This window comes from Gymnoscopelus braueri (assembly GCF_963280865.1).
Source record: "Gymnoscopelus braueri genome assembly, chromosome: 14".
Lineage (NCBI taxonomy): Eukaryota > Metazoa > Chordata > Actinopteri > Myctophiformes > Myctophidae > Gymnoscopelus > Gymnoscopelus braueri.
In genome coordinates this window covers 41,666,396-41,685,272 of record NC_137619.1, presented here as the reverse complement: position 1 = coordinate 41,685,272, position 18,877 = coordinate 41,666,396, and the positions used below count along the sequence as shown (strand labels likewise).

Sequence of the window (18,877 nt, the reverse complement as noted above, 5' to 3'; positions counted from 1 at the left end):
ATAGTAATAAATAAATTATGAATTTAATTCGCCGGGGATATTGGTATAGTGTTATTTGTGTTAGTTTAGTGGTTTTGTTCGTTATGTTATTGTTGTGATGTATTTGTGTTATTATAACCATTATATTAGTTCTTAACGAGTATTTGTAAGTTATTTATTCATTATGTCATTATCATACATAATTATGGTTACCGTATGTGCTTATTTAACCACATTGATAGGCATGTGGCTGGTGGCCAATCAATTTATATTATGATGCTTTATTCTGCTCATTTTCTTGTCTTTATCTTACAAAGCCTGAGACCACTTTCTTATTATTTACAAAGAGACATTGCACAGAATATATACTGTATACATTGGCAATAATGGAACTCATGATAAATAAAAGAAAATCTGCATGTGAAACACAAAATGCAAGAAACCCCATGGCAGTTGATAGGGTGTCATTAAAAGCATGCAGTGGACAAAATATAATCTGCGACGACTATTTGTCATTATGAGGCATGCAAAGTCATAGACCTTATGCTAATTTAAAAACGATAATAACAATAATGAGTGGGACACACGTGTGACTGCATGTCATAGGCAGCAGTGATACAAGACGGTGGTAGACGGTGTGGCTTGTATTCCTACGGGGCTAAAAGCCCATTTCCATATGACAGGTGACTGAAGTGACACATTGAGTAGCCATCTCCGCTCAGAGGAAATGTGGTCGGGGGACGTGGTGGAGGGAGAGAGATTGTGGACAGGTGGTGGTTGGTGGGGGAGTCGAGGGGGGTGGGGGAGTCGAGGGGGGGGGGGGGGGTGTAGTAGACATTGCAGATGCAAAGAGGAACGGGATATCAGACTGATCAAACAGACAAAGCTATCTACCTTGCAAGTCAGCTTTCATCAATGCAACTTTTGTCAGCGATAAAAAATAAATAAATAAATAACCAAAACAAAAAGGAAGAGGGCAAAGTATAGCAGCCGTTAGTATAAAGCACTGGAGAAGTCAGAGAGATCGTATAGAACAGAAACAAACATACTGCTGTAGCAGACCACAGGAGGAATGAGAACACAGTTGCGTCAAAAGGGAAAAACGAGAGAGTTCAGAAGGATGGAAGTTCAGAACGAATGAAAATGGAAAAGAGACATGAGAGACCTGTATGTGTAAACATGGTAAACATAGTTATTACGGAAGGTGGATAGGGTCTCGTGTCTGTTCTGCCTTCTACTACACAGTAAAATCCTCAGTGTTTAGAGGGCGTACAAATGGAACCATTTTGGTTGAATTTGGTTACATTTGAACACCCTCTGAGTTTCAAAATATGTTTAAGTTAAGACTGCAGATTTGACTGTGTGCTATTCATCCACAATCAACTCCCTATGATTTGATAAATCTGTTGTAGAGAGAGAGACACTATTTCCAACTGACATTGATCAATGAGTGTTGTGCCGTAAGACAAGAGAGAGAGAGAGACACACACACACACACACACACACACACACACACACACACACACACACACACACACACACACACACACACACACACACACACACACACACACACACACACACACACACACACCTCTCAAACTCAATAGACCCACATTTGGCACTAAACAAAATCACTTATTTATTTTATTTTATTTGGAAACGTGCAGAGCTGTGTGCCAAAGCTACGTGCCAAAGCTACGTCTTTAATAGAAAGGAGTGGACGGCAGTGTGAAATTTCAAATTAATCTAAGTGAATGATGTTGACAAATAAATCAAATATTGACTCTGGATGTTGACGTGCAAACACAACAGTGGGCAGTAATGATATTCATGCGTGCCACAAAGGGCCTCATGCATAATTCAAGAGGATTGCCTTCTGGCAAACACTCAGATCCAGTAAGCACGCATGGAGCTGAAAAACTGAATGCGGGATAAAAAAAATGGGAAATAACACTGGCAGTACAAATATGGGCCGAGAGAACGTAATCTGATTATGGTGACGTGAAGAAAGTGAAACAGAAAATGATCGCGAGTGGAGGACAGTTTGATGCATTCCAACAGAACACGGACAGAATTTATGGTTGTTAAATGATGTGCCACAGGGCCGGCGGGATACTGTATATGGGCACTAGGATGGGTGTCTGTGTGAGTGTGTGTGTGTGTGTGTCCGTGACATGTCCAGACAAATGTGGGGAATCTCAAGTGCAAGCTAATGAATGGCCAAGAGCATTAGAGTGGGAAAATGTATCAAATTGTGATGTTGTTCCATTTATCCCACAATAATAGTTTTATGATGGTAAATTCAGAAAACTTAAGTGCTCTTCCATAACTGATCACCGAGTAGAACTTCGTTTTTGTAAAACCCAAAACGTGGGGCGACCGCTGGCCTAGCGGTCCAGGCGCATACCAAATATGCTGGTAATCCAGCTTGACAGCATGTCGCAGTTTCGACTACCGATCTCGCCGACCTTTGCTGTGTCTAACCCCCCCCCCATCTCTCTCCCCATTTCCTGTCAGCTTCTTTTTTTCACAAGCTTATCTAACTCATGTGTACATTTCATTCTTTTGTTTTGACACTGTCACCGACTGACAGGGGAGAGAATAAGTTAAGACACAGAAAGAAGAGGGCAAGGAATGTTAGCAAGATGACATCAGGGTTTTGGGGAACAACAAAGGCCTTATGTGGCCCCCTAGTGGCCTGGGAGGGAAGCTAACTCACCTTCACAGCCTCTCTCTATCTGACCAACGCAATCCAGAGCGTCTGACATGAGGTCTGGCAGCCGTCCGTTGAGGTCCATGGACGCCAGACAGCCCTGGAAGCCCTCCTTGGCGTGTACCAGTTTGGGCAGTTCCTTGTACAGCTCCTTGGCCACTCCGCCGATGTAAAGGTCACCTGCGTTGACAAGCAACACAGGACACAAGGTTTGTATCAACTGGTACAGTATTAAAGGCAACTGATAGTGTAAGGTTGTTTCTTTATTAATCTAGTAGGAAAGTGGATTCAAACAGACATCAGGCAAACTTGGTAAATTATTTACCCAATATAAGACACCATACCAGGTACACAATAGGCTCTAGGCGCAGCAGCCATATTAGAAAGAAATTGGGCCTCTTCTTATTTCCTTCACAGGTGTTACCAATGATACTAATTCTATATACTCGGTTCCATTCTGGTCAAACAGAGTCAGGGTGCTGATATTGTGCATGATGGCTTACTGGAAACACTCTGCTACACCAGTGGTTCTCAAATTGGGGTCCAGGGACCCTCATGGTTCCTTGACGGGGTTCCAAATGGCCCCTTAAAAAGGTGTGTAACTCTGAGAGTGTACAAATGAGAGCCTATTACACAGTAAAGAGTTCAGGTATAATATTTACACATTCAGTGACTTGATAATGTTGTACATAACAGCACTGTTATAATAGAGGCACAAATTATCTACGAGCCTTTCTGGTTTTGGAAAGAAAACAACCCAATACTGACAGCCTGATGGCAATAGGTCATATTATCCAGCAAACATGCAGTGCGTCTGTAAAGATGCACGATGCACTCCTTATCATGCAATGATAGGATGACTAGAAAGTCACAAATCCTGTCCTGGTTGTTCAGAAAACCCACGTTTTGATTAGTTATGGCCTAATAAAGTCCATACAGCCTACATTAATTATGGCTGTGTTTTAGTCGTGTACAGTGCAGTGCAGTGAATTGTTAAACAACTACTTGCGACAGCAATGCATAGCTATGACGTTGTTGAGTTAAAATATTTATGGAGTGACATTTTTAATCATTTATGGAGGGAAAAGAAACCATCCATCGCCGACATGGAGCCGGCGTCCCGGGACCAATATGCAAAAAACGTTATATTGCAGGTACCGGGAGAATTGAGGAGGAAAATACACATGGATCATTGCTGCCCTATAAGCAGTGGTGGAAAAAGTACTCAAATGTTGTACTTAAGTAAAAGTATCAATACTGCAATGTAGAAATACTCTGTTACAAGTAAAAGTCCGGAATTAAAAATGTACTTAGGTAAAAGTACAAAAGTATTGGTATCAAAATATACGTAAAGTACAAAAGTAAAAGTACTCATTATGCAGAATGTCCCATATTTTGCAAGGTTTCAAATATATAAAATGTATAAACAATATTTTGAAAATAGCAGATCTACAAGCTCACAATGTGTCGCATCGCGACGCATTGTGAGCTTGTAGATCGGCTATTTTCAAATGGCCGAAATGTAGATAAGGCTGAAGTGGGTAATGTATGTTTTGTAATAATAATCCAAATCTACAAAGTAACTAGTAACTAACGTTTTCAAATAAATGTAGTGGAGTAGAAGTAAAAGTATTGGAAATTGGAAATACTCAAGTAAAGTACGAACACCTCAATAGTGTACTTAAGTACAGCACTTAAGTAAATGTACTTAGTTACTTTACACCACTGCCGTGGACACATGTCCACGCCCAACTTCCCTGTCCAGAATTTAAGCCATTCTCATCATGCTTCTCACAGCATCTTGTCCCTCAAAGGGGGAACGAGGAGACCACAGTGGCTGTGTGCTAGTCTATGTATTGGACATGTGACAATATTGACCTCTAGTGGAAGACTGATAAAAAAGAAAGAAAAAGAAAAAAAGAAGCAGTAGGCTATGTATATTGCATACCTCATCCTATTTATTAAAGGTAGGTTAAGTGATAGTTTTTTTTGGTTAAAACAAAAAGGTTTTGTTAAAAGGTTAAAGCACCCAGTGGTGGAAGGTAACTAAGTACATTTACTTAAGTACAATGTTGAGGTGTTTGTACTTTACTTGAGTATTTCCAATTTCCAATACTTTTACTTCTACTCCACTACATCTCAGAGGCAAATATTGTACTTTTACTCCACTACAATTATTTGAAAACTTTAGTTACTAGTTACTTTTCAGATATAAATTATGATATAATGAAACATACATTAACCACTTTAACCCTATTTTGTACATAGGCTATTTGAAAATAGCCGATCGACAAGCTCACAACGCGTCGCATCGCGACGCGTTGTGAGCTTGTAGATCTGCTATTTTCAAATATTTAGTACTTTTACTTTTGCTTTTACTTTTACTTTTGGTTTAAGTACATTTTGATGCCAATACTTTTGTACTTTCACTCAAGTAAATTTTGAATTCTGGACTTTTACTTGTAACAGAGTATTTCTACAGTATATTGCAGTATTGGTACTTTTAAGTAGAGAATTTGAGTACTTTTTTCCACCACTGAAAGCACCATATTGTGATAATAATCATTGCTAGGAGCAGGCAGGGGTCTCTGCGTCTCTCCAGATCTTTAATTAACAGAAAATACATTTACAGGTGGGTGGCCAATATTCAGCCAATCAGGAGAAAGTACCCATTTATCAGCTTGAATTGCTTTGCGTTCCAGTTCCAATTTTACTTGTTTAATCTGTTTCCTCTGTGAGTTCTTTCTCCTGATTGGCTAAAATCTGGTATCCCAAACTGAAAATAAATGTTCGGTTTAATCAAAAGCTGGAGGGACGGAGTACTGAAAATGACTTATTTTCTATCAATTGCACACCCCATGAAGCTTTTAATTAAGGGATTTATTTTTGTTTTTGTGGCATTCCTAAGCCAATAATTTCATGACCGGGTATTTCCGGTAGGAGACACAAATAATCTACTTTGTGTCTCCTACCGGATACATTAGTCAGTAGGAGACGGGAATCAAATTATCGACTTAGGAATGCCACAAAAACAAAAACAAATCCATGGATTCAAGGCTTCATGGGGTGTGCAATTGATAGAAAATAAGTAATTTTTTGGGTGAACTACTCCTTTAACACTTATTTTAACAAAAAAAATAACTTACCCTACCTTAACATATTGGTGTCATCATATACCGTATATAAAAAGTAGTTGACTTTACCTGACTATCTGTACCTAACATCCTAATGTAAAACTATTATTATTTCCCATAAACTGGGTTGCTTTTACGTCTGACTGAAAACCAGTAGTCTGGCATTATCCCAAATTGTACTTGAGTGAAAGTACAAAAGTATTGGCATCAAAATGTACTTAAAGAGTAAAATTACTCATTATGCAGAATGTCCCATTTCAAGTTTTCTCAAGATGTATAAAAATCTCTTGAAAATAGCAGACCTACATGCTCACAATGCGTCGCGTCGGCTATTTTCAAATGGCCAAAATGAAGTGGTCAATGTATGTTTTGTAATAATAATCAAAATCTACAAAGTAACTACTGTAACTGACTGAAAACCAGTAGTCAGGGATTATCCCAAATCAGGATTTCAGTATAATTATTATAATCATATTCAGTTATGAGATTAATGGTTAGTTCAAACTGTGTATAGAGATGCTGATGGCTTTCATCCTAAAATAAATCACCCAATTAGTCTACTTAAAATGTTGTTTTCCAAGGGAGTAATCATCTCTTTTGTTTTGAATGTACCATTAATCTGATGTCTTTTTTTCTTCTTTTCTTTTTGTTTTGCCTAGAGTTACAAATCATTAAGCACAAGCGTCTGTGTTGTGTTCACTCAGTAATGGCCCTATATAAGTAAAGAGGTTGGCAAGTAACCAAATGATCACAGGTTTGATCCCTGGCAATGACAGGAGGGTGTATTCCAGTTGTGAGCTGGTGACTAGAATGACTAAAATGTATTTTGGCGGGCCTTGATGGTGTCGTAATGGCTGATTTTACACTTGGTTGCATGCTGCTATTTTCAGAGCGCAACACCCGAGCGCAACCAAACATAAAATGACTTTAGTCTTTTAGTTCTACTGGATCTCTTCTACACTCGTCCCTCACTAACATTTCAGTCTAGTTTTTATTTGTTGACAAAATTGTCAATATATTTAGTCTTAGTTTTAGTCATCGTAGCTTAGTTTTTAATTAGTTTTTTATTTAGTTTTTGTCAGTGAAAAAAGGTAGTCGAATTGTTTTTGTTGTCAAAATCAACAATGGCTCTGACCTGTACAGTATGTGTGGGTGGATTGCGTATAGGAGGGATATATGAAAAGATTTACTTCAACCGGCTTGTGTACACTGTACATTGACAATAAACTCATCTTCATCTTCTTCAATGAGTCATGCCTAGTTTCCACACTACAGCACATACTGTAGAGCCACTTATGGTCCCTTGAGCTAATAACGTTGAGCTAACAATTAAAGTGATTCTTTCATGCAACGTTAAAGTCTTTTAATGAAGATGAGGACCTGGAAAACGATTAGCCTCGGGCAAGACATTATGTCATAATGGGTGGTTTTGTTTTTCTTCACAGAAACATGACAAAAGAAAACGTGTTGAGATATGAATGGACATTTGCTGATACTGTCATGGTCTCTCCCTTATTGCACTCTGCCTCAGCTCTCAAGCACACTCTGCAATATGCACAGCTTCTTCACTTACTGTATATTAATTAAAGTCCGATTTGACACATGTGTGAGCTTGTAGATTGGCTCCTTTAAGCACACTGTAAGTTGGATAAAGTATAAAGTTGCAGCCATTGATAAGTCGATATTTATATATTTTTTTAAATAACAGACATAAATAGTGAATACTTAAGTATACTTAGTATTCAGTTGTGTGCCATAAACAACCCCATTTTCAGTGTAAGTAGATTTATGGATTGGGTGCTCTTCTCTCTTTGTTAAGAATAGTTGTACAATGCAAATTCACAACTAACGATTTTTAGCAACCTCTGCTGGTCACTACCGTCACTGCATACAATTTCCGTAATCCTCGATTACCCAGAATTCCATTCGTTTTCACCGGAAGCCGGAAGCGTTTCAAAAAGCGATCTTTTAATTGTTTTATACTATCTACGGATCGTTTCTCTTAGCCAGTGGAGCATTAGTTACCATGAGCTGTGCTTTCTTTTTCTGTTCTTTTTCGATCTTCCAATCCTACATTCTCTTAAAATCAGCGTGAGGTTCCTTTTCGTTATTAGCGCGATAGTTCCTGGCCAAACAGGAAACCGTTGCGGTAGTTCCTGGCCAAACAGGAAACCAGTGCATTTCCACCTCCGTTTTCCGGCCAGATGACGTCATTTCCCCGGGAAAGTCCCCCCAGTCCACGTTCAATAGAAAATATATAAATAAAAGGCTTCCGGGGGTGAAATACATGGAGTGGGTGTTGTGAAACTTTTGCCACTCACAAAAGATTTACAAGTTAACTTTAGTTTTGTTGAAAACGTTACCTAGTATGCCTTTAAGAATCACACGATTCTAATCTCTTCTATTTTTTGTGATATTTTTTGGGGCTTTTAGTGGCTTTATTCATAGAGAGACGGTGACACGCAGCAAAGGTTGTCGAGATCGGGATTCGAACCCGCGACGCGCTGAGCAATTATGTTTGTGAAAATATACTTCAGAATTCTGCACTTTATGATGAAATATTACGTCATGTTTCGTGAATGAGGCTGAATGCGTGGGCATTGCTGCTCCACTTCATTAATGATCCCAACTTCTTCTGTAGTGATGGCTTCTGGCCTCATATCACTGTATCCAACTTTGAAATTTGGGTGACAGGTTGGTCGCTGGGGAAATTTGGTCGCTGAGGGAATCTAGGTATGAACATGCATTGCTAGATTCACCAGTAAGTGGTGGTACGTATTTATAAGTAGGCTAATAAGGGTGCTCAAGTGAGAAAGAAATGAGCAGAACTGGTACTCAGTCTGTACCGATGAGTACAAAGCCAATTCAAGCACTGTCTGTATTTCCAGACATAGCCTAATTTCAGCACAACCCAGTCTGCTCAATCTGCAGACTTCAGAGTGGCATAATATAATCTTCTGACAAAATAGCAGTGGTGGAAAAAGTACTAATTTTTTTTTACTTAAGTGAAAGTATCAATACTGCAGTGTAGAAATACTCTATTACAAGTAAAAGTCCGGTAAAGTACAAAAGTATTGGCATCAAAATATACTTAAAGTACCAAAAGTAAAAGTACTCATTATGCATAGTGTCCCATTTCACAAGTTGTGAAAAAATCTTTTGAAAATAGACGATCTACAAGCTCACAATGCGTCGCGAGTAACGTAAAAAAATCCTCAAAAGTGTACTAAGTACAGTACTTGAGTAAATGTACTTTACACCACTGCAAAATAGTGTCAAATTGCTGATGGTTGAGTCCATTGTCTTCTTTTAAAATGCTGACCCTGGGAGCTGAGCTCCAAAATGTCCTATGCACTTGTGCAAATGGCAAACAAAGTCTATTCTATTCTATAGAGCACCGAAGTCTGACGTAATTTACACATCCTACCTGGGTCGCGTTTCCCCCCCCCCCGTTCTGAATTCCCATAGACGTGTTTAATATCGTGTCAAATAAGAACTGTGTTCCAAAAATAAACAAATGACCCCGGCGATTTTACTCTTATGGATATGAAGCATCAACTGACGGTGAGAAAACGCTAATTTTACTTCCGCCGAATTAGTAATTTTTTTGCCAATAACAAACTGTATCAAATATGAGTGACTGACTATCATAAACGATACAGAGCCTCGTCCCTGACAATTTCGCCGAGACAGTTTGTTTATTTTTGGACCCCAATTCTTATATGAGACGATTCTATGATGACACGATGTTATTCTCCATAGAGAAATTACTTTACGAACCAGGGGATGAACAAGTGACGTCAGGACTTCTGTACTCTATTGGGTGTAATACAATTAATTGTTGTGAATACTACACTGGCATCGTCCATTTTCTGGCTTTTGCTACATAACGCCTCATAACATATCATCTCCACAAACTCCTCAGTGACAGTCAAAGATGCATCAGCACACACATTCCCAGTTGAGCTTCATCATGAGTCATGTCGGTGCTTATGGAGAAGGCAATAAATGACTCACTCTCCGTTCTAGTTGACTGTAAAAGAGACAACATACTGTGAGCGAGGCCCTAGCGGTAGGCGTTTACTCACAGCGGGGGGCCACTTGCTGCCTCCATTGTTTTCCATGTTTACGCGACAGTAGCTTTGCCAGCTTGGCAGAGGCAAGGGGAGAGAGTGAACGGCTGCCACACACATAATATCAAGATGTGAATGTCTTAATTATTAGTATTATTTTCAATTTATCTTCCCGTCCTAGTTTGTGGGCCAGCAGTTTGACACCACCGTACCGCTGGTCATCAAATTATTATTAAACGAAAATATATCCATGAATTCAAGTCTCCATGGGGTGACTAATCGATAGAAATATTTTGGGTGAACTATCCCTTTAAAAAAAAACATTTTAATGTTACATTTATACCATTGAAAATAAGGTTAGTTCCATAATGGTTTGGTAAGGTGACATAAAGGTTGATCATGATGATGACGACGTGCCTACACACCTTTTAGGTCCAGATTCTTGGCTCCAGTGGTGGTCTGGGTGGTGATCTTGGTGTCGATCTTGACGGTGTGGAGGTTGTTGGTGTCCCTGGAGATGATGACGTTGTGCCAGTGGTTGTCGTTCAGAGGCTTGTTGGAGTTGCCTTTGATCAGGTGGGCTCCGTTTCCCAGGTCAGACACATAGTGTAGATACCTAGAGTAGAGTCAGATGTTTAGCATAAGTGTACATCAATTGAAATAACACTGGATAATCTGTAATGTTTGTGTTTGCATGTTTCAGTGTTGAATATGCACCTTTTGAACAATATTAGTTTTGTTCACTGCATGTATTACTCTATTTGCTTCAAATGCAGGGCCATTTAGACCGAGAAAGAATTTCTTCTGTCATTTTTAGATTTCTTAACATATCATCAGTGGGGCTATATTTTAAAAAATTGTGTAATGTTTTTACAATCTTTTTGAATATATATATCATTTTTATATATTATATTATAACATTTGTAACTCAAATCTTTGCTTCTGGGGGGTCCGTGGAACAATATGTTTTGAGATGGGGGTCCACGTTTTGGGGGTCCTTGACATGAAAAAAGTTTGAGACAACATACGCTTTTTCCAAAAAACTGTTAGGATTTAGACGACATTTGTAGAATCCCCAGAAGCAAAGAGTTGAGTTGCAAATGTTCGCTTTAAAAAACATTCAAAGATTTGAACAAAATAATGTTCCTAGATTTTTCAAAAAAAAATAGCAGATCTACAAGCTCGTAGCGCGGCACTCGGTGCCACGCCATGAGCTTGTATATCTGCTATTTTTTTGAATAGTCAAAAGTATAAAATAATGGTTACAGCTAAAATCTAAAATGACACAAATGCGTTCCCGGGCTTAATGGCTTAAAATGTTCTGCTTGCCAGGGCGTCGTCTGGGGTACCCCCAGTCTCTACCAACTGTGGAGACTGGGGGTACGATTCCTCCACAGTGCCGCCTCCGGCTTGGCCGGGCGCTCCAAACGAACACGATTAGGTCATGTTCGTGGGTGAGTAGTTGGCAAAGGGGAGGTGATCTCTGACGCTGCGCCGGTGACTCCTACGGATCGGTCGGGGAGTGCCTATTCAGCGGGGAGTGGAACTGCGAAAACTCCACATGCTGTCAGGCGAAAAAGAAGCGTCTGGCAATTCTGGCAATGTGTATCGGAGGAGACATGTGGTTGTCTACACACCCTCCCAACCCCCCCCCCCCCCCCCCCCCAGACCCAGCAATAGGGATTGGCAGTGACAGGGACAATACAAACATGGAGGGGGAATTAGAAACAACTCAAAACAAAAGAAAAAGTTCTGCTTGCCAACAACTTTTTAGGAATAGAAGTGCCGGTATATACACAGTTAGCCATGGTTCACATGACGCTTGTATGCAAGCGTCATGGTGCCGAGTCCCCCTGGTTTATAGCAGTGTTCGATTTTTGTTACATTGCCAACTCTCACATGTACATAAACGTTCAGATTTCAAATATAAAGTGCTTACCCTCGAGCCACGGATGTTACAAGGTGACCCGGACCGCGATAAGTACCCGTATCGCCCGTATTGTTCAATAAAAAGCATTTTAATCCGATCACCGGCCATTTTCTCCAAATTGTCTCTTTGTACTTTCAACCTTTCAGCGACACTAATGATTGGGAGGTGTATTCTGATACATTACAAAACAATAAATAATAAAATAAAAATGGCCGGCGATCGGATTAAAATGCTTTTTATTGAACAATACAGGAGATACGGGTACTTATCGTGGTCCGGATCGCCTTGTAACATCCGTGGCTCGGGGGTAAGCACTTTATATTTGAAATCTGAACGTTTATGTACATGTGAGAGTTGGCAATGTAAAAAAAATCGAACACCGCTATAAACCGGGGGGACTCGGCACCATGACTGTCATGGTATGACAGTCATGTTTCAGGGCTAATACACAGTACCTATTCACTGGTGTGGCGTTAAACCTGAGCAGAAAGCATCAATGTTTTGATGTTAGATCTATCCCAGAGACAAGTGGTTCGTGAAGTGGGGTCCTTGAGGGGGTCCCCAGCTAAATCAGTTAATATAGCAAAATCATTATCAAAATTAACCCCTTTAACCCATTATACATTGGCTAGTTGACTATAGAGGTACTATTAATCACTATCCTTATAATCATTATTATTGTTTGCTACTTACTTAGCTTAAATATAAAAAGCTCAATTTAGCTTAGCTTAGCATTTTTAACCACAACATCATAAGTCATTTGTTTTTAAATAATGAATTCACAAATTACTTAAAATGCACATTTGCACAAGACAACAGTAGAAACTAAAACAGCAAGACTTAAAAGCAAAGGCTCTCCAATGAACAAATGCAGAGGTAAATAGAAGAGCTCTGTCCACAACATGAAGAAACTCCAAAATAAATTCTACCTTTCTCCAGTGTTGCCATATTTTGTGAGAGAAATAAGCAACCAGGTCTATGAAAACAAGCCCAAGAGAAGCGACTAGGACACATGAGGCACAACAGCAGGGCTGTGTTAGCCATTGGGCCGCCGGGCCGTGGCCCCAGGGCCCTGGGTTCTTAGGGGTCCTTCGATGGAACTGGACCGCGCGGCCATCGACAATTTACTAAAATGAAATGTATAGGTTAATCAAATATCAAATGTGTGGGCCCCTCCTCTGTATTTACAGCAGTAATTCTCGCTGGGCTTGAGGCCCTGACAAAGGGCTCCTGGGGCCCTTCAAGGGCCATATATGATGGAATATGATGAAGGATTTCATGTCATACACACCATACCTGTAACTTTCACTAGCCCCCCCCCCAAAAATCCACATTTGTTTAGGGGGGGGGGGGCTGAAAAAATGGCGTCCCCAGGGCCCTTGCGGGGGTTAATCCGTCCCTGCACAACACCCTAGGCTGATTTTGTTGTTTGTTTGTTTTCAACTTCACGTCAATAACTACAGCAGGCTAAAAACATGTTAGGCTGTATCACAGTGACCTTATACAGTAGTACACATTGTGAGCTTGTAATTCTGCTATTTTCTATATTTTTTTATATTTATATATTTTTTGAATAATATTCAAAAAAATATATATAATTTGTGTTGTTAAAATATTATTTTAACAACACAAATCTGGTATGGGGCTCACTGGCAAAAAAAAAAATTCAGATGGGGGGTTCCGCAGACAAATGCAAATTAATTTGGAGGTCCTTGATATGAAAATGTTTGAGAACCACTGGTTTAAACAATAATTCACACATTTTGGCAAAACTAGCCCAAAGATTTTGAAGGCCACATAATGTGTGCCAATGGGACACGTTGTTGTGAGCTTGTAGATCTGCTATTTTCAAAACATTTAAAAAAAAATTATATATATTAACACTAATCCTGTATGAGGGTCCTCCATGGCAAAAAAACTTTTCAGATGGGGGGGGGGGGGGGGGGGGGGATACGCTGCCAAGTACATTTTAAATTGGGGGTCCTTGACATGATTTTATAATATTTTGTAACCAATTTTTCACCCAGTGCCAATGCCCAAGCTTGTAATACTGGGCGCTACACTCCCTCTGCCCCGAACTGAGCTCATGCTTCCTTCAATGCATGAGGAGTGAGACGGCCCTTTCTTATCACCTGACAGGGGGGAGTTTCCCCGGTAGGACGTAGCGCGTGGAAGGAACACGTTATTCCAACCAGTTCCTTTCCCCTCCATCAGGGGGAGGCAGTATAGAGACCAGGATTACAGCATATTTTTTGTGAGGGTACATATCCTAGGGGACACAGGGAGAACATGCAAACTCCACACAGAAAGACCCCTTCACCAACCCCACCTAGGGTATGGGCACTGATGACGTGGAGGAGAGGACACGCGACACGAAACAGTTTGAGAAACACTCACCCTTTGACCAGCTCCACCACGATGAAGTCGTTTCCGTCCCCGCTGTTGAACAGGATGAGGCCGTCGGAGGAGGTGGTCTTGAACTGGAAGAAGAGATGCATGGAGTAGTAGGCCTGCAGCGTGGTCAGCGTCACGTAGCTGGAGCGCGACTTGAAGGTGATCGGGTCGGCGATGATGTTCTTGAAGCCGATCATGGCGTTGAGCTCGCAGTAGTCGATGTCGCCGTTTTTACACAGGTCTATGTAGGCCATGCCGTTGAAGGAGAGGCTCTGGAGGTGGCCGATGAAGTTGGACGGCACCATGGTCATGAAGCGCTTCTCCGTCACGATGCCCGTCTCCAGGTTGTGGAACTCCAGCTGGGTGTGGTCGCCCGCCATTTGACCTTTGACGGAGGGAAGGAGGGGAGGGAGGGGTGGAGGTTATTATTGGGGAATTGGGTGGGGAGTGGTCATTTCTGTCTCCTGGTAATGCAAATACTATCATTAAAGATCATATTAATACATCACAGAGGAAGAAGGGAGACAAAGAATGAACCTGAACTCAAAACTACAATATTTTACCCAAGACATTTAGCAACGCATCTTAAATTCACAACTTAAGTTTCACAGATTTTAAAGCAGCAAAGAGACTTAATACATTTAGACATAACATTTATCAAAGGAAGTATTTGTCTTAATTTGTTCGCAGGTTCAAAGTTCCTGATTGCAAACGGCTCATTAGGTTTAGTTTCTTGCCTAAACTTAGAATATTAGAAATACTGCAGGTCAGCAGTGATTTGCATGCAGACTTAAGGCTGTACTTTTACAATAATGAATCTGGACTGGCACTAAACCATGCAGGGCTCTGAAGGTACAGTAATTAAAAAACGTTTTTAAAACCAATTTTGAACTCTACTTGAAGTCAGTGTGTAAGGAGGCCAAAGCAGGTTGGAAAAAAAGAACGACAGCTGCATTCTTTCACCGTATTTGCCTGAAGGCAAGATACAGTAGATCCTTTTAACTGAAGCAAGAATAAAGTGAGCCGCGATAGTTTAGTCCAGAAGAAAATAATGCATATATAAGGGCTTTTTTGCAGATTAGCAAAACGCCAAAATACAGTAAAGTCATTAATTAAAAGGTAGGGTAAGTGATATATATATATAATATATTCTGATGGTAATCATTGGTATAGAGTGTTTGTTCAGAAACAGGAGTCTCTCCATGTCTCTCCAGCTCTTTATTAAACAGAAAATGCATTTTCAGGTCAGGATACCAATTGTATCCAATCAGGATAGAGAACTCAGTCAGGATACAGATTAAACAAGTGAAATTGGAAGTGATGACACAAATAAATGAGCAGACATAATTGGAACTGGATCACTATCAAAATGAAGCTGATACATGGGTACTCTCTCCTGATTGGCTGAAATGTTGTCACCTACCTGAAAATTTATTTTCTGTTTATTAAAGACCTGGAGAGACATGGAGACTCCTGTTACTGAACAAACACTCTATAGCAATGATTCCTATCAGAATACATACCTTTAAACTACAGTGCATTACAGTAGCAATACACTTATTTGTTTGTTTCTCTCTTTTGTTCCGGTAATGGAGCTTCTTACCTATATTACGAAAGCCCCAACGATTGCCTTGAAAGATCTTTAACTCTAAAAACGTGAGAATTGCTATTCCATTTCTAGGACCTGGGATAAAGAAGTATACCTTCCACTGGCGGCAGATCATCAACGGTCAGTTTCAAACTCTTTCCCCTCCTGAACACGCGCACCGTGTGCCACTCGTTATCGTTCAGGTTCTGGCCCGCAAAAATTGTCTCTGGTCCTTTGCCTGCAGGACAGCCCAAACAATGGTTAGACACACATGCATGCTTATAAGCCTGATTTACACTTGGTCGTGTGCACCATGTTGAGTACCAAAAATAGCTGATCTATTCACCTTATTCCTGGTCGTAGGTAGGAAGGTAGGGGAGTGGGGGGGGGGGGTTTCCTGTTTACCAGTGTTGCCATGCCTGCTTATAATTAAGCGACTTTGGGCTCGATTCTTAAGTGACGTTGCTTATTTTGCCTTGCTTCCTAATGTCTTTTAAACCAGTGGTTCCCAAATTTGTTTCACGTCAAAGACCCTCAGATTAATATGTATTTTTCCGCGGACCCTCATCTGAAAATAGTTTGTGCCAGGGACCCCCATACAAGATTTTTGTTGTTCAAAAATATTCATAAAATCTCAGTTTTCCCCACATATTTTTTTGAAAATAGCAGATGTACAAGCTCACAACATGTCACGATGTGACGCGTTGTCAGCTTGTAGATCAGCTATTTTAAAATAACTGACGTAAAGTGGTCAAACTTAGCCTGGTTGCTTTTTTGGGGGCTTGTTTCCATAGACCTGGCAACACACCGATTACCTGCATTACACCTTTAGCCTACTAGGGAGGAAGTGGACAGATATTGATATTGAAGGGCAATGGCGCCGCCCGGAGAAGGGCCAAGAATAAGGTGAATAAGTGCAATTCAGCTTATAGATCTGATATACTCGGTGCCACGACACAGGAGCGCACGCTAAGTATGAATCATCCTATACAGTACACACACGCATACATCATCAAAAGACAAACTAAGAAAGAGGAGATAAAGAGATGGAGAAAGAAAGAGGGAGGTAAGGAGGAAAGTGTGAGTTTAAGTGGTTTGACAGAGGAAGGTAAACATAGCTAATGGGCCATAAAAAAAACACATCGCTCCCGAGTTGCATTTTCTGTTCGGGACGGTTCATTAGATGGGAACCTCTGGAGTTTATAGAGTTCTGACTGAACACTGCTTTCTTCAAACAATGGAGGATGGAGGCAGCCGTTCAAATGAAGAAGCCAGGTTGTTACGATATTCTTAGCCCTTTGAGACCGGGAACGCATCTCGTGTCATTTCTAGATTTATTTGGGCTATTCAAAAATATACAAGATATACAAGCTCATAGCACGGCACTCGTTAAAATGTAAATACATTCAAAGATTTGCACAAATATTCCGTCTTAATGGGTTAAAGCAAGCTGATGTTGCATGGGATTCGCATCTGCTCTGTAGCCTATCAGAGACAAATTGTAAGGACGAACACGCTTCGATATCATGTACAATACGATGTGATCATGCCAGGTGGGGTTATAAGCAATAGACAATGGAAATGGGGAGATAAGCTCATGAAAGCATAAATGCCTTTCTGTAAGCTTGTTATGTGGGTGTATTATTTGGTAACAGGCCACTTGGTGGCAGCAAATGACTACCGGACAGCTTCAACAGAGCAAGACAAGACTCTAGTCTACAGGGCATCACTCTCCAGCTTGTTTACCTATCAGACTGGCAACCCAATATTCTATTTCTCTCATCCAAAACAACAATAAACGAAATAGTGATGCAGAGAAGAACGCCGGTATTAAAAATTGAGCCTCTTGACATGGAATGGCAGATAAGTTTAGGCCCGTCACAAATCAGTATAGGAGAGAGAAAAAAAAAAGAAGCGAAAATACAGAATGTGATTTCTATTTGCACAGCAGCAGAACATGAGTGGGTGTGGATATGCCTTGAGTGAGAAAGCCAGACAAAAGCTTAGTATGTGTATTGTATTGTTATGTGACCTGTTGGTTAGGTCATCATAGCATGCCCATCATTATTATATTTTGTTACATTTTCTTTCCCGGTATTGTTATAGAAACTGCACGTATACTAATGGACTTTCACTTCAGCAATCAACACATTTTGAAAAACCAACCATTCTAACACTGCTGCTGGAACTGTGCCACAGTCAAGCAGACATGAATGAGGATATCACAACAACCTGTCAAGGTGCCAAAAAAGATCAGAAGAGAGACCGTAATCACATTCAGCCATCAAAGAACGAGAGAGAACCGTGTGCCGCAACTCATTTTCCAGAAAATCAATCAATCTCTCTTCAAAGGTACAGTTAGAGTATTTAGAAATACCCATACCCAATTATACTACGGCATGACTCTGTAGGAGGCGAGCCATCTAGAAATACTGTCTGTCTGTCGGTCTGTGGGTCTCTGTGTGTGTCCGGGGTTAATCTCGCAAACCAGTGGATCCGCCCAGCGACCGATTTCTTGTGCACGCTGCCATTAGGCCAATTAGGACTTATCTCCACAATGTTTTTCAATGATGTTAGTACTATAGTATTTAACTTTAATGTTTATAATGTAAGTATTGAAACCCTATTCAAAAATAGCAGATATACAAGCTCACAGCGCGTCACTTCGCGATTTCCTTGTTTATGTCGCATTCCTAAGCCAAAAATGGATGACCAGCGGAAAGATGCTAATGTCTCCGGTAGGAGACTCAAAGTTGTCACTTTGTGTCTCCTACCGGAGCCGCCACCGGTCATCAAATTGTTGGCTTAAGAATGCGACAAAAACAAAAAAATCTCCATGAATTCAAGTCTCCATGGGATGTGTAATCGATAGGAAAAAATGTCATTTTGGGGGTGAACTATCCCTTTAATGTGTTAAAAGTCATAGGTGGTCGAATGGGGCTGAAACCTTTGCCCCAATTTAGAGTCATTCATCACAGCGGACTGATGTCATAGACTGGCAACCTAAAAAGTCTGAGATCCACATGGAAGCCGTGCGGTTATTAGGGCCCCCGTCTGTTGTCT

At 40.5% G+C, this 18,877-nt stretch overlaps 1 protein-coding gene across 1 annotated transcript in view; it reads right to left on the bottom strand.

The window, feature by feature from the left end:
* The window catches only part of LOC308100128 (neurexin-1a-like), a gene marked incomplete at both ends in the record, with an annotated part of 542,450 nt that overhangs the window by 273,691 nt on the left and 249,882 nt on the right, over positions 1-18,877 (bottom strand). The window contains 4 exon segments of the mRNA XM_080449034.1: positions 2,702-2,875; positions 10,328-10,518; positions 14,230-14,611; positions 15,930-16,052. Of these exon segments, the coding sequence (XP_080305160.1) occupies positions 2,702-2,875; positions 10,328-10,518; positions 14,230-14,611; positions 15,930-16,052 (870 nt within the window).